Source organism: Medicago sativa, chromosome 8 (assembly GCF_051527215.1).
Source record: "Medicago sativa cultivar Bolivia chromosome 8, Bolivia_mono, whole genome shotgun sequence".
NCBI classification, from domain to species: Eukaryota; Viridiplantae; Streptophyta; class Magnoliopsida; order Fabales; family Fabaceae; genus Medicago; species Medicago sativa.
Genome location: NC_140756.1, coordinates 62,746,465 through 62,766,979, shown reverse-complemented (window position 1 = coordinate 62,766,979; position 20,515 = coordinate 62,746,465). Strand labels below are relative to the sequence as shown.

At 34.6% G+C, this 20,515-nt stretch overlaps 1 protein-coding gene across 1 annotated transcript; it reads right to left on the bottom strand.

Moving 5' to 3' along the window:
* Positions 1–5,300: 5,300 nt before the first annotated feature.
* Positions 5,301–7,402, bottom strand: LOC146900333 (ankyrin repeat-containing protein BDA1-like). The gene is made up of 2 exons (XM_085735605.1): positions 6,494–7,402; positions 5,301–6,364 (listed from the first exon to the last, which is right to left on the bottom strand). Exons 1-2 carry the CDS (start codon positions 7,097–7,099, stop codon positions 5,579–5,581), a joined length of 1,392 nt encoding a protein of 463 aa, XP_085591731.1. The 5' UTR covers positions 7,100–7,402; the 3' UTR covers positions 5,301–5,578.
* Positions 7,403–20,515: the final 13,113 nt, after the last annotated feature.

The following is a 20,515-nucleotide window of genomic DNA, read 5'->3' as shown; positions in this document are numbered from 1 at the left end:
TCTTTTAGGTTCGAGGTTAGTATTGTAGAAACTCAAAATTTGAAGTTTAGTTGATTTCTATTTTCTTGGTTCAATGTGTTTATATTCAAGTTAAGTTATTATTTCCCTAAAATAGAGTTCAGTTATTATTTTTGTTTGGGATTTTTTCTTCCACGCTTTATCATAAATTGTAGAAAAATCAAATATGGATTAAACCAACTTTTCATAATTCAGAGTACAACACTAGATATGTTGATATTTTTTTTCCTAATTTTTAGGGTTAAATATTTGATTTGCAAAATTTTTCAGGGATAATTCTTTTATGATCACAACTACAACTAAAACTTATCTTTTTAGATCAAAATTCATCTCTGAGGTCATTTGTAACGCCCAAATTGAAAGTGTCTAAAATTTTCAATAAGTGCGTTAAAACTGATATTGGATACATTAATTATACAATACAGAAACGACATCAGTCGAGAGTTTAGATACAAAGCCAACATGAGTCTCATGTTACATTATTTCTCAAGGATAGTCGAACGAAACTTAAGTACAAAGTTCATTACAACACATCTCATAATATAACATATGCATCAACTAGAAAGACTCAACGTTGGATCCACGGAAGCACGATCAATCCAAAGCTTTCTCTTTACCTTTGCCATGAGAGACCTGTGAACCTGAACAAATAAGAAGAGGGATGAGACATAATGTCTCAGTGAGCTCTACCTAATCCTAAGCTATAGGTAACCTCGGGGGAAACCTACAGTTACCACATGTCTACAATACAACCTGACAGTTGATTATACGTGTGTGGTTATGCTTGCCTTGACGGTAGTGCATGCTAGAACCGTCATAGTTACTTCGTATAAAACAAAGGTTTAGCTTACATCTTACGTGTCAAGGCGATCGAGGGGAACTAAGATCGCTAAACCGAGATACGCTAGTGCATCAAGGCCTAATATTAAACTTTTACATGACACGTTTCTAAACCGGACGAATAGGAAAAACCTAAGAACGTTGTCGGTAATCTTCATAACTTACTCAAGTCTAACATCATAACATGCATAATCGTATTCATTAAGTTAGAGGTTAGCGTTGAACAATACATTATCTGAGTTTAATTTTTACGGAGAGCCCCGGGGTGGAGTAAACCCGAGCACAATCCCTATCTAACCGATGGAAACCTATCTAAGGTAACATCGGTACTCCCTCTGTGTCTTACGGGCCCCTCATGCGAAGCTTATCCCGTTTCACCTAACGGAAACCCCCTGAGATTCAACCTAGTGTGAATCACAAGTGGCACGACACCTACATCTTGCTTATACTTTCTTAGTGAAAAGATTAAACTAATCGTCTCACATCTTAACATATATATATATATATATATATATATATTCATGCTTAACGTTCTAATTCTCGATAAACTATATTGAGGCTCTAGTTTCAATCCCTTTCTTAAAGTATAGTTCGCTACCCGATTATAAACCTACAATTTCTCTCGCATACCATGCATTACTAAATTAGTTAAATACTTGCTTCACTTTCAAGAAAATCATTTCAATATTTATCCAATGGGGCCTTGGTTTAAGGGGTTTACTTTCATAAAAAGACATCACGGAGAAAACCGCCCTGCAAAACGCCAGAACTGCCTAAAGCGAGCAAAACAATGAGTTTCCTCACTGTCTACACGCCTAGGCGAGTTGGTGGTGTGTGGGAGGCGAGTAACTGCTCGCCATGGCGAGTTGGTGGCGAGCAAAACATGCTTGCTGTGCTGTTTGCTAGCCACAGCGCGTACTTGCTCGCCCCGGCGAGTCGTGACAGTCCAGAACTTGTAAAATTGGTATTTTTAGCCCAAAAACCTCAAAACCAATTATCTCCAAGCATATTATGACTCTATTGATCATAGAAAACCTGAAAAACAATCACATGACAAGTATTTCATAGTATAGCAAGCGTGGTATGAAAGGGGTAACAAACTCTATGAATAAACCCTAAAAAAATTATGATTTCCTTGCAAGAGTAAACACATAATCCCATAGGTGGAATCTAACTAAGAACTCACCTTGATTAAGCTAAAGATAAGCTCAAAATCTCTAGACTTTGACAGCAAAACCCTAGAAAGAAAACTCTAGGTGAGAAGAACTTTGTTGGAGAGGCTTGCTTCAAAACTTCCTTGCCAAACACCCTTAGTATTACTCACAACTTGCTTGATTCTAACTAGAAGAAGGATTAAGTAAAGATTGAGTGTGGAGAGGAAGAGAGTGGACCGATTTCTAGAGAGAAGAAAGAGCAAAAACTTATGCCAAACCCTAGTGAGAGAAAGAAGGGAAAATTAAGAAGAATTTTTGACTTATGGTCCTTATATACTCCCTTGGCGTGAAATTCCAATAATACCCTTAGCCTTAACGCGCGCATTTTAACGTTATCAGGTAAAACCTCGTATCACTAATAAGCGGGATATTACATCATTTGTTATAACTCTTTAAAAAAATAATCACTTTCAACGATTGCATCTGTTTGTTACCGTTTTTTTTAAAACAAATCAGAATCTGAAAAAAATCTAAAATTAGCTTCAAATGAGAGAGAGAGAGAGAGAGAGAGAGAGAATGTGTCAAAAAAATTGAGATGATTTTGTAACAAAAAATCTTTTTTATATTGTTGTATCCAAACAAACTAAATTATTTGGATACCAAAGTTTATCGTGCAATTTTATCATGTTGAGTATCAGGGAGAGAATTGTCGCAGTAGAATTATATTAGATAGTCCGGATGATCAGGATTATCAAGATTACTAAAGTTTGTGTGGTGATTATATAATTTATTTGTGTGTATGCTATTATCAGTGTTATGATTACTACTTTGGTTGTGTGTTTGTTTGGTTCGCTTGTCCATATATATTATCTTTCAATACTATATGTAAATATATTTCATCATTGTTGATACTGGCCATGGTTTGTTTGTTGAAATGATTAAGAAGCACTATTTATATTGTAGAAATTTCGTCGAATTTTAATTGTGATTCTGATGTTTGTTAGTGCAATTCTTAAAAGAACGAAATTATGAAAGACGAATTGAATTTTATTTGTATTGCTGACGAATACCGTCACTGAGAATTAAAACTGAGTTATGAGAGGAGGTCTCGTTTTTCTGTCTTGAGGTTTTGTTCCATTGAAGAGTAAACAAACATGTACAAATCGTAGCTATACACATTCATTGAATATAAATTGATAAATTGTATTCTCAAATATTTTGATGTGGTTGAGGGAATGATGGCAAGGTGCACAAGGTGAGCATAAAATCAAAGACTGGTATTGGTCAAATGAACGGGTAGTTAGAAAAGCAGTTTCTTGCTATGTAAGTAATAGTGCTTTATGTGTATAGCTTAGCTTAGCTTATAGGGAAACTACACACTTATTTGAAGAGTAAACAAACATGTACAAATCGTAGCTATACACATTCATTGAATATAAATTGATAAATTGTATTCTCAAATATTTTGATGTGGTTGAGGGAATGATGGCAAGGTGCACGAGGTGAGCATAAAATCAAAGACTGGTATTGGTCAAATGAACGGGTAGTTAGAAAAGCAGTTTCTTGCTATGTAAGTAATAGTGCTTTATGTGTATAGCTTAGCTTAGCTTATAGGGAAACTACACACTTATATAAATACATCTGAGTAAATGATTCAAGGGAATTGTCACACACTTTTATTCGTGGTTACAGAATTTCTCTCTCAAATTCTTCTCTCATGATATGGTACAAGTCAAGGTAGTAAGAGTCTAGATCCTAAGCAAGATCGGGGAAGGTTCACATGATCGTAAATCGTGCGATTGTAACATGGACAGTAAGATCTTACCAATTTTGGAATTGCATATATATTTACACAACATAAATGATATTTTAATTACATACGAATAAATCGTGCTATTAACTTACTCTAATATTTTGCGGATCAAGGTCTCTTAAAGTTGGTCTCTTCGCTTAGCATCTGCTTCTCAACCAGGGACACAAATATCAAAATCATTGTGATCATGACGTGTGTGAAGTCTTAAGGGGAGAGGACAAAGCCAATTATATGCTGAATTTGAAATGCTTGTTAGACGCAGTAGGTTATAATTAAGTCAATATGCACGAGTTCGAAGCAAAAGGAAAGGGTGCTTATTGAGTTTGATTCCAAATCCAAAGGAGAAAGCATGATTTGGTTATAAAATTGTTGTTATGCTTTTCTTTAAAAAATAAGTTATGAAATTGATGTAAACTCTTGATCTTCCTAGTTATTATGATCTTTGTTCGTTATATCAATGAAGTTGTATATGTTCTTAAAGTTTTTCATATGTGAAACTTCAAAATTGAACTTTTGATTTAGAAAGTGTTAGAAATAGACTTTTTAGTTTAGGAATCTTGAATAATTTCATTTGTAGATGTTTGTTGCTAAACATATAGTTAGATTTACAATCACAACCCAGTCTTGGAGCTTAATGTTATTGTATCGATTAACTGAGAGAGACATTGGAATTTAATAGCTCAAATATGTCTCTCATCATTTGCAAGACATGGAAACATATGATGGACGACAAGATGATATATTAGAGGTATAGCTAATGAAATCCAATTCCAGCAACAATACCTCTTTGTTAGTGTATTTTCCATTTAATGTTTTGATCACTTTATGTGCAAACCAAACAAACCTCAATGTCTACCTAAAACGATATTAGTTACTGAAATACATTGATATCGCATGAGTTCTTATATATAGAATATAACTCTATATTTACTTTTGATGTGTTAAAACTGCACCATAATACCTTTAAATTATAAATCATAAATACATTTATCAATACATAAACATTTATTTGACTCATCAATACAGAAACAATGTTTCTCATGTAGTTTTCTCTCTGGAGTTGGAATTAGTCTTTGCAAAAGTCCATCACAGATCAAGTTGAGAAATCAATTTTCTTCCAAAGAATAATTACTTACTTATTTATTAAATTGGACAATGTATTAATCCACTTCCACACTACTACATTTCCATGTTTTAGTAACACTCACCTTGCAACATTTATTTATTTGTAACTAATATAGAGATTTTTGACTGTTACTAATAATGCAATAAAATGTTACTGAAGCTTTTTAGTAACACGGGTAACAACGCAACAAAATGTTACTGAAGCTTTTTAGTAACACGGCCTTTACCTAACAATTGCTCAAATGCTATTAAATTTAATTAGTAACATTTTTCTTGATTTAGTTACAATTTTCAATTGTTACTAAATCTCAATTATGTTGTAGTGTCCAATTCAGTTAATACACATCCTCTCAAAAAACAGTTAATACAATTAAAGAGCTTAACTTTATTACAACTAGACCCCAGCACAAGCAGTGCAACAGAAAAGGCAGGAACATTCCAGACATCAAATACACAGAAAACACCCGCAGAGGTTGAGAACAACCAACAGAACCCAACCCCATCGAGCTATAAAAGACTCCGGTCACAACAACAAAGAAGGAAAACCCTCCACCATCCACCACCTAGCCTTAATACAATGATGCCAATACTGAAAAAGAACATTGAAATTTGCAACATTCCATGTTGTTTAAATCTGTGAATCCATATTTTCTAGGTCCTTTACCACAACCATGGTTGTTGTTTCTGCTATATTCCGATGCCTTAACACTGATCTTCTTAGTTTCTTAGCTTTTATCCACTTCTGGACACTAAAGTACCCCGCAATAATCAAGACAATGATACTGGAAAACGTAATTAAATTAAAAATCATCTCAACAAACACGGCATTGAAATGTGTAGGGGATATCACCAGCATAGAATATAGATAACTAATGGCAAACCAAGTCACTAGGATGTACATTGGACTGCCCTCTTTTCCAGTTGGAGTTAAAATAAATATTACTGCAATTGACATCAAAAAGGAAACTATATTCCAATATGAAACCCGAAAGAAATCAACTTCTGACATGACCGATTTTCCAGCATTTCCTAGGGTCGAAATAGTAGAATTCGAGGAAGTGATGTTCAAATTTTTGTCACTAGCATTAACCTGATAAACTCCACCAGGGGGACTTAGTACTGATTGATAGGTGGCAGTCGCAACAAGGGCTGCAACTATCAACATAGTGTTACGTTGCTCATCTTTTATATTTCGTGATATGCGAAGCATATAAATTGACAGTTTATCAATAATAGTGGTCTTTGAACTTAGTTTATATGCAGGTGTGCGAGCATCGGTGACTTCGGTGCCAGATTTTGCTCCAGCACTGCATAATATTTTCTTGCTCTCCCTAGTTGCTATGTCTAATGCTGTTTTGTCCTCAAAGTTCTTTGTCTTCAAATTTATTTTAGTATTTACCAACAGTCTAACTACCTGGCATACCGATTAATAATCAATGAACAATACAATTGTTAGAGATCATTCATGTTAGCTACTAAAATATTCAGAAGAATGTACTAGTAATCACCAATCTGCTTCAGAAGAATTGTTAGAGATCATTACCTCATGTTGATCACTTCTTGAAGCTGAAATGTGCAAAATAGTGTTGCCTGCTACATCCTTCTGGTTCAGTATTTTATTTTCCAGCTCTATAGCACCTGTCCTGTAATCTTTTTCCAGCCAGCCAACTAGTACTTTTAGGGCGTCGAACTGCGCATTATTAATAGCAATATGGAGTGCAGTCTCGCACCTCACCGTCAAGTATTCAATAGATTCAGGACATGCCATGAGAAAATAAGCTAAAAGGTCAATCTCTCCAATTTGGCTTGCATAATGAAGAGGAGTCGAGCCTTCCTTCCCTTTAACTTTGACAAGGTCCTTGTTCATGTCAACAAAACACAACACCATTGTCTTTTCTTTCTTTTGCATGGCAAGGTGGATAGGGCTGAATCCTTGCTTATTTAGCTTGAAAGCAAATGAAGGTTTCAAATTCATAACCTCGATGGCAAACGGGAGATGCCCGTTAAATGCGGCGATATGCAAAGGAGTTTCAGCAAATTGTTTTGAATCTATATGCGTCAAAATAGATGGGTCATCTTCAATTACAGTATAGAGGTCTAAAATGTTACCTGCTTCAGCTGCAAGTCTAATTTTATCAAGATTGGTCATTGGGTTTATGTTTGAAACTGCAACTGCAATTACGGTGTGAAATATGTCAAGCTACCATTGCCATTAAATAAGCCTCTTATTCTTTCATAAATTATAAAATAACATTTTTCTTTTATCAATTTTACTTTATTTATGTCAATGAATGTTAGTTCCTCGGTCGGTTGATGAGCTAAAAGACGTTGAAAGGACTTAATCGGGAGAGGTCTGGTTCAAATCCAGCTATAAACATACAACAATGTTAAATTTTATGAGGAATAGTTTATCATCTTGTGGTCTCAATCGGTTCCAGAGATTAAACTCTATAGTTATGCGTAAAATATCCGGTTCACACCAACAACAAAAAATACTAATAGAAAATACATATAATTGAAAAAAAACATTTATTTTATTTTATACGAATATGACACTGGTAGTAATTGAGAGTATTTGCAAATGTTCCTATTTACAATTTTTTTTAAAATTGTAATTTAATTATTTTTCTAGTAAAAGAAAACTACTCATTGCTTATGATGAATCAAAGTGAAATCACATTGGACCCTCAAATAACTATTTATAAAAAAAGAAGAATAAGAAGCTAATGAGTTTCAAGAAGGAAACTTTTTATGAAAGTGAAGGAAGTTTTTTATTTTATTTAGATGAGAGATAAATATGTTTACTTAGGAGTTATATAATCGAAAGAAAATGTGCAATTGAAACGCGTGATCAATTAAAAAATTATATTACTTATTATTATTTGTTCTTATGTTATGTTTACCTTCAACCAAAAGGGTAGTGGATTCGATTCATGAAAGGGGGAGGTTGAGGAGAACACTATTGGTCTTCTTTTTGAAAAAATGTTTACAATTGTTTCCTTACCTATTGGGAGATATCAAACTCACTTGATTGAGTTAAGGGACTAAAGGAGTTAGAAGTTAAAGTTTTCATTTATATATATATATATATATATATACATATATATATATATATATATATATATATATATATATATTAGATAGCAGAATCCATTTTTAAGAACATTTTAGGAAACATATACAAATTTCATTCTACTAACGATTTCATATTAATACTGCCACATCCCAATTTATAAAAAAAAAATAAAAAAAAATACAATGTGGATGTAATAAATTAATATTTTCAAAATTATTCTCTAAAAGGAATTATGATATGGAGACCTACAAATGTTCCTATTTACAATTTTTAAAAATTGTAATTTATTTATTTTTCTATTAAAAAAAACTTGTATATTTGCAAAAGATAAATACTCGTTGCTTATAAAGAATCAAAGTGAAATTACATTGGACCCACAAATAACTATTTATGAAAAAGAAGAATAAGAAGCTAACGAGTTTTAAGAAGAAAACTTTTTGTGAAAGTGACGGAATTATTTTTTTTATTTAGATGAGAGAAAAATATGTTTATTTAGGAGTATGATAACCGAAAGAAAATGTTCAATTGAAACACATGATTAATTAAAAAATTGTATTAGTTATTACTATTTGTTCTTTTGTTATTTTTACCTTCAGGCAAAAGGGTAGTGGATTTGATTCAGGAAGGGGGGAAGTTGAGGAGAACACTATTGATCTTCTTTTAAAAAAAATATTTGTTTGCTTACCTATTGGGAGATATCAAACTCACTTGATTGAGTTAAGGGTCTAAAGGGGTTAAGAAGTTAAAGTTTTCATCAATATATATCGGAATCCATTAAAGAACATTTTAGGAAACAATTCTACTAACGATTTCATATTAATACTGCCACATGTCATTCTATAAAGAAAAAACATACAATGTGGATGTAATAAATAAATATTTGCAAAATTATTCTCCAAAAGGAATTATGATATGTAGACCTACAAATGTTTCTATTTACAATTTTTTTTTAAATTGTAAATTATTTATTTTTCTATTAAAAAAAACTTCTATATTTGTCAAAGAAAAATACTCGTTGTTTATAATGAATCAAAGTGAAATCACATTGGACCCTCAAATAAATATGAAAAAGAAGAACAAGAAGCTAATGAGTTTTAAGAAGAAAACTTTTTACGAAAGCGAAGGAAGTTTTGTTTATTTAGATGAGAGAAAAATATGTTTATTTAGGAGTATTATAACCGAAAGAAAATGTTCAATTGAAACGCGTGATCAATTAAAAAATTGTATTACTTATTATATTATTTGTTCTTCTGTTATGTTTACCTTCAACCAAAAGGGTAGTGGATTCGATTCATGGGGGGGGGGGGGGGGGGGGGGGGGGGGGGGGGTTGAGGAGAACTATTGGTCTTCTTTTTAAAAAAAAAGTGTTTAAAACACGGGCGATTCCTCTCATACACAAGGGGTAGCTATGGCTACCTCAAAAGGAAAAAAAAATATTGAACGAGTAGGTATATTGCTACCCCTAATAATATAAATTTGGCTACCCTAAATTTGATTTAGGTGAAATAATTTTTTTGTTTGGTTTTATTTACTTTTCAAGCTCATGATTATCTAATCCAGTCCTTTAGGAACCGGAGGATGAACACAATGTATTCTTTGATTGACAATGAAAATATGACTTCCTATCAATTTTTTTATCACCATTGGCCCAAAGAGATTTAACACACTCTATTAATTCTTTATTATTGTAAAAAACAAACCTTTTATTAACACTTTTTCAACTAAAAAATAAGTAATTAGTAAATTATAATTCTTTATAATCCGTTATTGTTGCGGTAAGTGTATTTCATAAAGTACATTTTATATACGTAGTAGTTATTGTGAATTTTTTTTCTTATGATTAAATTTACCATTAGTTTTTAAAAAGTATTTTATTTTTCTTTATATATGGCTACCTCATAAAAATAATGTTAGCTTCGCCGCTGGTTTAAAATTGTTTGCTTACCTATTGGGAGATGCCAAACTCACTTGATTGAGTTAAAGGATTAAAGGAGTTAAGAAGTTAAAATTCCCATCTACATCTATGTACATATCCATATTTTTTATAAAGAGGAATCCATTTTTAAGAACCTTTTCAAAAACATTGACAAATGTTATTCTATTAGCGATTTCATATTAATACTGCCATGTGTCATTGTATAAAAAACGTACAATCTGGATATAATAATAAATAATTTGCTGTTTCTTGCCTCTGATCTCTGGTTATGTCTAGATGTGCTGAGATCTGAAGTTTTCAAGGCTTTTGGGTTGCTGCCACCACGACATTGGTTCTATTGCTCAAAGACTAGTCGCAGATGAATCCTTCTGATGTTAATTCTTCACTTGGTTAGAGTTTCTTGTGCTCGAAAGGGCATTGATGCTTGTTGTGTTTATTGCAGGGGGTTGTTGGTCCGTGAATGCGTCCGTGTTGGCGGTCGGTTCATACACCATTCCATTGTGATCTTCAATTTGTCTCAATCATTTTTTAATTGAATTCGGATAGTTTCAAAGCCCTCATCAGTCTACCTGTTTGAAGTTGGTTTGTTTGGCTCGAAAGAGACGTTAGCCTTGTTGTTGTTGCAAGGAGTTGTTGGTTCTTGGACTCGTTTCGTGTTGACAGTTGGTCCATGCATTGCATTTTAGACATCCACTTTTTTCGTATCACCTGCTCGGGTTTTTTTTTTCCATTTTTTTAATAATATATATGAGCACTGACATTTTATGTCATTGTGCTCTTGACTTAAAAAAATGCTAAATTATTCTCTAAAATGAATTATGATATGGATTACTACAATATTCCTATTTACAATTTTTTAAAATTTTAATTTATTTCATTTTATTATATAAAAAAAACTTTTATATATGTAAAAGAAAATACTGATTGCTTATAATGAATAAAAAAGAAATCCCATTGGAGCCTCATAAACCTATTTATGGAAGAAAAATAAAATAAGAAGCTAATGAGTTTTATGAACAATCTTTTTATGAAAGTAAAGGAAGTGTTTTTTTTTTTTTTAGATGAGAGAAACAAAATGTTTATTTAGGAGTATTATCATAATCAACGGAAAGTCTTGGTATTGCAGCGGAAAGAATAAGAAAGCAAGGAATCAAGGAAAATTACTATGTAAGTTACAAAGACCTAACTTGGAGATAAATGATTGAAAAGAAGTAATATATAAAGGTTTGGTGAACACGTCTGCAAGTTGCGAGGAAGATGGAACCGGTAGAAGATGAATGATACCGCGTTGAATCTTCTCACGTATGAAATGACAATCAATTTCGATGTGCTTCGTTCTCTCATGAAAAGTGGGATTGTGAGCAAGATAAATGGCTGAAGCATTGTCACAGTATACAGCAGATGGAGCATTTATGGGAATTTGAAGATCAGCAAGGAGATAATGCAACCATTGTATCTCACAGGAAAGACTAGCTAAAGCTCGGTATTCGGCCTCAGATGAGGACCTAGAGACGGTATTTTGCTTCTTAGATTTCCATGATACAAGAGATGACCCAAGGAAAACGCAATATCCCGTAATAGACTTGCGAGAATCCGAACAACAAGCCCAATCGGAGTCAGCAAACCCAGACAGGTGGAGGGGACTAGAGCTGGAGAAGAAAAGACCTTGTGCTGGAGCAGACTTGAGATAACGCAGAACCCTTGTGGCAGCCTGAAAATGAGAGACAAGAGGCTTTGCAACAAATTGGCTTAGTTGCTGAACAGAGAATGCAATGTCAGGACGAGTGGTGGTGAGGTAAAGTAATCTACCAATAAGTCGTCTATAGGCCGACACATCAGAATAAAGAGATGTACCCTCGCTGCTAAGTTTGATAGAAGGATTGGAAGGAGTTGCAGCAGGTTGTGCAGCCAATAAACCACTATCATCAAGAAGTTCCAAGGTGTATTTTCGTTGATTAATGGTGATGCCTGATGTAATTTTTCTACATGTCATATAACTATGTACACGTGAGTATATATAGGATCGTTTTCCACAGGGAGTTGCGGTATATCATAAGCATTTTCACAATATTTCACATTAAGGGTTTGGATATAATTTGTTGTTTGTAACACTATATCCACAAATGACATAAACGTAAAAACGAGAGGGGATCGAACTATTTCGCTTGCGGTATAAGATAACGAGCAAGCATAACAGCAGCAATCTCTCGATCGATTAACAGACTCTAGCTTTATAACCAATATTATTACAATCATTTCTACAACATCCTTCGTGTCCAAAGCGACATCGTTATTTCCAGGTTAGCATTTAAACATTCGTGTCCAAATTCCTTAAACGATAACAAAGTCGATCGGATAACTTAATCGACCGTGTCCAGCCTGATTAAGTATCCGAAAGCATTAAAATCTTGATTAAAAGTAATTATCAAAGGTTTACAAACTTGTCAAGAGTGATATAACATAAGATAGATTGTTATTCTAGTTCTAGATTCAAGAGTTTGTGTCCAAATCATCTTGAATCTCTTTGAAAGCATTAAAAGCAAGAATAACAACAATATTGAATCATTAAGCTAGAACCATATATATTAAAAGATCAAAAGATTACATAATAGCTTGATTGTTACCTCAATACTACAAAGAAGATGATAGTTACACATAGATATGTAAACTAATGCAAGGAATGAAGGAAAGATGAAGATTCCATGCCAAGATCCTTGATGTCTCAATGAATCTAGGGTTGAATCTACTCCTTAATCACTTGCTTTGTGTTTCTCTCTTTGAAATAGCTCTAACCTCTCTCTAGAAATGTATAAAATGTTTTAATGGAATAGTGAATGACCTAAAAGAGAGGTAAGAATGCTATTTAAATAGCCTGTGTTTTTGTACCTACGCTAATAGCGCAGATTACGCTAATAGCGTGGTAAGTCGGCCTATAATCTGGCCAATGGGCTTGTGCCACGTTGGCCTTGCCCTGCTTCTACGCTTCAGCTACGCTAATAGCGTGGTCCTCTGGAGCTTCTACGCTTATAGCGTAACCCACGCTAATAGCGTGTTTCTTCATGACAAGCTACGCTCCAGGTGCGCCAATGGCGTAGCTCTCGGGAGCTTGTACGCTAATAGCTCAGAATACGCTTATTAGCGTACTCTTCAAGAGTGCTCCAGATCCTACGCCCCAGGTACGCTAATGGCGTATCTCTCTGACCTTGGGCATTTCTTCATCACGCTAATAGCGTAGGACACGCTAATAGCGTATGACATTGAACTTTGACGTTTCTTGCTCCTTGCTTGTATTTTCCTGCACAAAAAGGGTGGAATAAGGCTCAAAAGCATAAATGACATATTTACACAATAATTGGAGTTTTCCATAGAGAATCTTGCAAAACAAGTCACTAAAATGCCTAAACTCCTATATGAAATATATCACTTTTAAACACTTATCAATGCCTTCCTTTGATCTAGCCACTTCAAGTCCTAGAAAGAAACGTAAGGCTCCAAGGTCTTTAATTTTGAATTTATTGTCCAAAATGGTTTTGACAGAATTAATTTCTGTCATGTTATCTCCAGCCAATACGATGTCGTCAACATATACTAACAATGCAGTAAAAGAGGATTCAGAAGCTTTCACAAAGAGGGAGTGGTCAGCTTGGGATTGAATGTACCCAAGAGAGAGAAGGGTAGTTGTGAGTTTGTGATTCCATTCTCTGCTAGCTTGTTTAAGCCCATATAGAGATTTGTGAAGTTTGCAGACTTTGTTGGAACCAGCAGAGACAGAGAGCGAAAAACCAGGAGGAAGAGACATGTACACTTCCTCATTGAGATCACCATGTAAAAAGGCGTTGTTAACATCCAATTGTTCAAGGAACCAACCTTTGGAGGCAGCTAAGGCAAGTAACACCTGAACAGTGGTGGGTTTGGCAACCGGGCTGAATGTATCAAAATAATCTACACCTTCCAATTGGGTGAAACCCTTGGCAACAAGTCTGGCCTTGTGCCTTTCAACAGTTCCATCAGCATGAAATTTGGTTTTGAACACCCACTTACAACCAATTGGAGTTTTTCCACTAGGAAGGTCAACAATGGACCATGTTTTGTTCAAAGCAAGAGCATCAAGTTCAACTTGCATAGCCTTTTGCCAACAATCATGTTTAGAGGCTTGGAGAAAGGTTTTTGGTTCAGTGCTAGCAGCAGCTGCCAAACAGAAACTTTGGTAGGAAGGAGAAAATCTATGGTAAGATAAAACGGAAGATAATGGGTAAGGAATGTCAATACCTGAGGATGTAGTGGATGAGCTAGATAAGTTGCAGTGATAGTCTTCCAAGTACGGAGGTTTAGTGTGAATTCGGGTTGATTGCCTTATAGGCTGAACATGAACTACATCATTAGGAGTAGGGGAGGATGGGCTAGAAGGATGAATAGGAACGACATCATTGACAGCGTCAGCACTAGGGCCAGATGCAATAACAGGATCAAATGTGGGTAAAGGATTGTTAAGTATGGGAGTAGGAGCTGCATCAATAACAACATCTGCACTAGTGACAAAATCGGTAGTAGGATCAAAAAGAAAGGGAGAATTATCAGGATGTCGGCCACTAGGATTGGTCGGGGAATGTTCATTCTTAAAGGGAAAATGAGTCTCATAGAACACAACATTTCTAGAGACAATTAATTGATGAGAAAGAAGATCATAAAGAATAAAACCTTTCATGCCATCTTTGAAACCAAGAAAAACAGTTTTGCGAGCTCTAGGATCAAATTTTGTTCTGTGAGCAATGTTGGTGGAAGCATATGAAAGGCATCCAAAAGTTTTCAAATGAATAAGGATTGGTGGTTTATTATAGAGAAGTTCATAAGGACATTTATTTTTAAGAAGAGGAGTGGGAATACGGTTTATAAGATGAACAGAATGTTGAATGGCAAAGTTCCAAAATTTCTTGGGAAGATTAGCTTGAAAAGAGAGAGCTCGTGCCACATTTAAAATGTGTTGGTGTTTCCTCTCAACAGTCCCATTTTGTTGAGGGGTCTCCACGCATGATCTTTGATGAATAATACCATTGTTTAAGAAAAAATCATGCATGAGAAACTCAGGACCGTTATCACTTCTCAAGCATTTGAGTTTGGTGTTAAATTGGGTTTCAATAAAGGAAATAAATTGAGTTAAATGCTTACGGGTTTCATCTTTAGTTTTCATGAGGATTACCCAAGTAAACCTACTGAAATCATCAACAAGGGTTAGGAAATATTTATGGCCTAAGATGGAAGTATGGGAAAAAGGCCCCCAAATATCCGCATGCAATATATCAAAAATATGAGAAGTATGAGTAGAACTACTAAAATGAGGTAATTTTCTTTGTTTAGAAAAGTGACATATGTCACAAGGGACTTTGATGTTTTCAAAACTAATGAACGGATATTTAGTAGAAATACAATGATGTCTATCAAAAGAAATGTGGCCTAAACGCATATGCCACAAAAAGGAATCATTTGTATTTGTGATGTTTGAATTACAAGTAGAAATGGGATCAAAAGGGAAGATGCAATCAGAACCCGAATTTTCACAAGTAGACTCGGTGGCAGGGAAGACAAGCACATAAAGTCCATGAAGCAATCTAGCTGTACCAATCATCCTCTTGGTATTGACCTGTACAAAAGAACAAGAATTATTGGTAAAGACAGCATAACAACCGCTAGTTTTGAGTAGTTGTGGAACAGAAAGAAGATTAGAATGGAAATTAGGGACAAAAAGGACATTGAGAAGTTGTAAATCCGAAGAAATTACAACAGTCCCTGCCACATTAGCAGTGACATAAGTACGATTAGGTAAACAAATTTTAACAGGTTTAATAGTGAAATGATCAGTCAGCAAAGATAAGTCATGGGTAATGTGATCTGAGGCTCCTGTATCTATAATCCAAGAGATGGATTTCTTACAAAAATTTGAAGAAGAGGTATTTAGAATGAGTGGATTAGTAGTAAGTGAGTGAGATGCATGAGGCATGATAGAATTGACTGAATGGGATGCAGATTGCAGTTTTGACTGTTGAAGCAAATCCATGAGTCCATTGTATTGCTCGTGTGTGAGGGAAACATTGTTGGTGGCAGGTTCTGAAGAATGATTACCAACAATACCATTGCCATTGAATGTCACATGAGCAGAACTACCAGTTTTGGGACCAGATTTTGTTTGATAACCGGGAGGAAATCCGTGTAGCATGTAGCAAGTGTCAATGGTGTGATTTCTTTGGCCATAATGTGTGCAAAGACGATTACCACCTTGACCACGACCTCCCCCATTATAACGACCACGACCTCTATTGTTATAACCACCTCTTCTATTATCTTGACCTTGGCCTCTATTGAAAGAATGAACATTATTGGCTGCAAGTGGTTGTACATTAGTAGCAGGAAGAAGTTTCACATTGTCATCAATGTCAGTTCCTAAAGCAGCATGAAGTTGACGTTCTTGTTGAATCACAAGACTAAAAGCTTTAGCAATAGGAGGAAAGGGATCCATCATCATGATTTGGGATCTAACATAGGCATATTCCTCATTTAGGCCTTTCAAAAACCTAATGGTATAATCTTGATCTCTAAAAAGGCGCATGGATTGAACAGCACCACAAGAACATTGAATTGCACATGTACAACTAGGGAGAGGCCTAAAATTATCTAGCTCATCCCACAAAGACTTCAATTCAGTATAGTAATCAGAAATGCTAAGACTTCCTTGTGCCAATCGACAAATATCATCATGAATGTCAGAAATTCGAAACATGTTGCCTTGATCAAATCGATCATGTAAATCCTTCCAAGCATCATAAGCTTTATCAAAGAACACAATTGATTTAAGTACATTTGGAGAAACTGACCTTTGAATCCACGAAAGCACCATACTATTGCAACGAATCCATTGATTGTGAAGAGCATGATTCTTACCAGGAACTGAAAAGGTACCGTCCACAAAAGCCATCTTGTTTTTGGAGATTAGAGCCATTCGCATCGATCGGATCCAAGATTGAAAGTTTTTGTTTCCTTGTAACGGAGGTGCGACCAAAACCACCGCGGGAGTTTCGCTGGGGTGCAGAAAGAACGGATTCGAAGAGTTCGTCGCGAAATCAAGGTGTGAATCAAGATTCTGGTTCGCCATTTTAGAAAATACAGGGAAAATAAGGATAATCAAATGGGACAGATTGAACCCTAAATATTGAAATTGGGAACAATCGAAGGTGAAAATCACAAAAACGGAACAAGAATGGCGAAAACTGAGCTCATAGAAGCTCTGATACCATCTTGGTATTGCAGCGGAAAGAATAAGAAAGCAAGGAATCAAGGAAAATTATCATTGTTGGATATTGGTTATGAATAGTGTCGTAATAGATAAACTCACATACAAGGACCACAGTAGCTAGTATTTATACAAAGAAGAAACTATTTAACTAGTGGTTAACCAAGGTTAAGCTAACTAACTAGATTAGTTAAATAATAACTATACAGTGGGTAATAGAAAGTGTTCAATTGATAAGCATGATCAAGTAAAAATTTGTATTACTTATTATTATTTTCTCTTTTGTCATGTTTACCTTCACCCAAAAGGATAGTGGATTCGAGTAGCGAGAAGTTGTGGAGAATACTATTGGTTCTCTTTTAAAAGAAAATGTTTACAATTGTTTGCTTACCTAATGTGGGATGTCGAACTCACTTGATTAAGTTAAGGGATTAAAGGAGAAAAGAAGATAAAGTTTCAATCTATATCTATACTCATTGCTTATAATGAATCAAAGTGAAATCACATTGCACCATCAAATAAGTATTTATGAAAAAGAAGAATAAGAAGCTAATGAGTTTTATGAACAAAACTTTTTATGAAAGTGGGGAGTTTTTTTTATTTAGATGAGAGAAAAATATGTTTATTTAGGAGTATTATAATCGAAAGAAAATGTTCAATTGATACGCGTGATCAAGTAAAAAATTGTATTACTTATTATTATTTGCTCTTTTGTCATGTTTACCTTCACCCAAAAGGGCAGTGGATTTGAGTTATGAAGGGGGAGAGTTTTGGAGAACACTATTGGTTATCTTTTAAGAAAAAATGTTTAGAATTGTTTGCTTACCCCATCCTCTCTTTCAAGTATTTTTTTTGCATTTTCAATTTTTCCTTCAACACAAAACTCATCCACCCACTAACATGATTTCTCCTCCACCAATAATTATCACCCAAACCTTTGAAATCATTATTTTCCAACCAATAATTATTGAATCTAAAAGGTTTAGGTCACCAATCTCATCCATCAAATTTAAAACCAATGGATAACCGGTCCGACACATCTCTCGAAAGCACCTAAAGAGAAGAACCCCCCAATAATTTGTCCATTTCTCCGAAATAAGCATTCTATCAATCCTACTCATCTCTATTTCGTTCGGGTGATACCAAATATAGCGCCTCCCCAATACATTCAAGACTTCCAACTCCACCTCCTGCAAAAAATTATTGAAGTAAATTCATTTCCAATACTTGTGATGATGATGCCTTTTCATTCACTCCCCTCCTCTCATCCGGATTACACACCGCATTAAAATCGTCTAAAATGCACCACACCTCCTCCCCCAAACTTCTAGCCTCCACAAGACTCTCCTATAACCTTCTTTTGGCCTCCAAATTACACTTCGCATACACATTGATTACATAACATCTTCGTCTTTGAACTCCCCAATCCAAACATTCCCGCACAAAACCTTCACCAACAAACGTGAAATTTAGTCTAGAATTGACTTTATTCCACAAAAATATGATACATCCTCTATTTCCTTCTGATGGAAGAAATGAGCGCTCACAATCCTCGGTCTCGCATAAATTGTAGCAAAAATTAGGTGTAATAACCTTCATCTTCGTTTCTCGAATAGCCAAAAAATAAACTTTTTGAACCCTCACGAACTCTCTAAACTTTATTGGTCTTCAAAAACCCCCGTTCCTCTTATATTGAAAGTTGTAATAATCATTGGTCACCATTTTTCATCTACCTAATAACCTTCTGCTTCACAGTAATCTCTTCCATAATGTACTCCTAACACAGTTTGTTTGCAAGATTTTCTCACCACTGATTTACCAAATAATTAAACTTCTTATCTACCCTTGCATTTAACCGACACCAGTCTTGGATTTTAACCTCCTCAACCATGCTCTTCAAATCCTTATTTATTAATTTTATTAGGTCTGTAACAACTTAACTTAATAATTTCCCTCTAAAATGCTGCATTAGGTTAGCAGCAATTTAACCTAACAAATTCCATCTAAAATGCAGCGCACCAATTTAACCTACCAAATTCCCTCTAAAATGCAGCAATCCCTGAGCTTTTCATTCTTATCCTGTTGTGTCATCGTTTGTATATATCTATTGTTTCTGTAGACTTTTTTTTTTTGACAAGTTGTTGTACACTTATTTAATACGTTTACAAACAGAATACTCTAATTTCCATGCAAACTCGGCTACCCTAATTTCCATGCAAACTCGGCTATATATAGCAAACCCTAATCCGTGTTTCTCTAAAAAAAACAACCCTAAACCGTGGTATATTACACAGACAGCAGAAAAATTATATATTTTGATATTTTGATTTTTGCAAATGGAAGGACGTGGCCTTACAACCTTCCTCTCATACCACTGCTTAACTGGTATTCTAATTTAACATGCATTTTATCGATATGCATATTTTTATCGATATGCATATTTTTTTGACCCTTGGCATTTTCTCTCAAACTCCGACAGTTGTATGTTGCTGTTTCAAGAGTTACATCCAGAGAAGGACAAAAGATATTGATCACTGATGAAGATGGTGAAGATACCAATGTGATGTCTAACGTCGTATATGAGGAAGTATTTCGCAATGTGAGATGAAACTACATGCCAATGTACTAAAATTTTCATATTTCTTTTACCGAATTATTGATAGGATTACCGAATTTTCTTTTATAATATTTTCAGATTTTATACATTTTATGAAGTGTTTTATTTTGTCTACTGTAGATTATCACCTGTTCTTTTTTTCACTGTTACCAATTATATATTGCATTTTATTATTTGTATGTCAATCCCTTAACAACAGTTCGATTGCAGGGGAAAATGGAGACCAAATGAGCCATTTAGCAAACACACTGGACTCTTGAACCATTCATTCTTTGCCTGCAGTATCTTAGATTTCACCCAGGCCATCTACAATAAATGGAAACACTAAACCATGATAAACCTTGTTAGAATGAAAAATAGTTTTGTATGTACCCATTATACCATATGCATATACTATGATTAAAATAGGAACAAACCTCAAACTCATTATAACATGTTTTACGTTCTGCATGATTTCATATATATCCTCGACCTTTTTTATCTCCACTTTTTCAATATCTGTATAATTTAAAGTCTTTATCCGCTGTACGTACTAACACCACAACATCCAATCTATGAGGCAGCTAGTATGAAAAACATGAAACTCCTGCACATATTCAAAATTTCCAACTTTCAATATCTTTCGATATTAGTCTTTTTTTTTTTTTTGTTGGT

Bases quoted from the DNA above. Each gene is read 5' to 3' on its own strand.
- LOC146900333 (XM_085735605.1), bottom strand. From the start codon at position 7,099: ATGACCAATCTTGATAAAATTAGACTTGCAGCTGAAGCAGGTAACATT. The intron at 6,365-6,493 runs GTAATGATCTCT...TCGGTATGCCAG, and splicing joins CAAGAAGTGATCAACATGAG to GTAGTTAGACTGTTGGTAAA.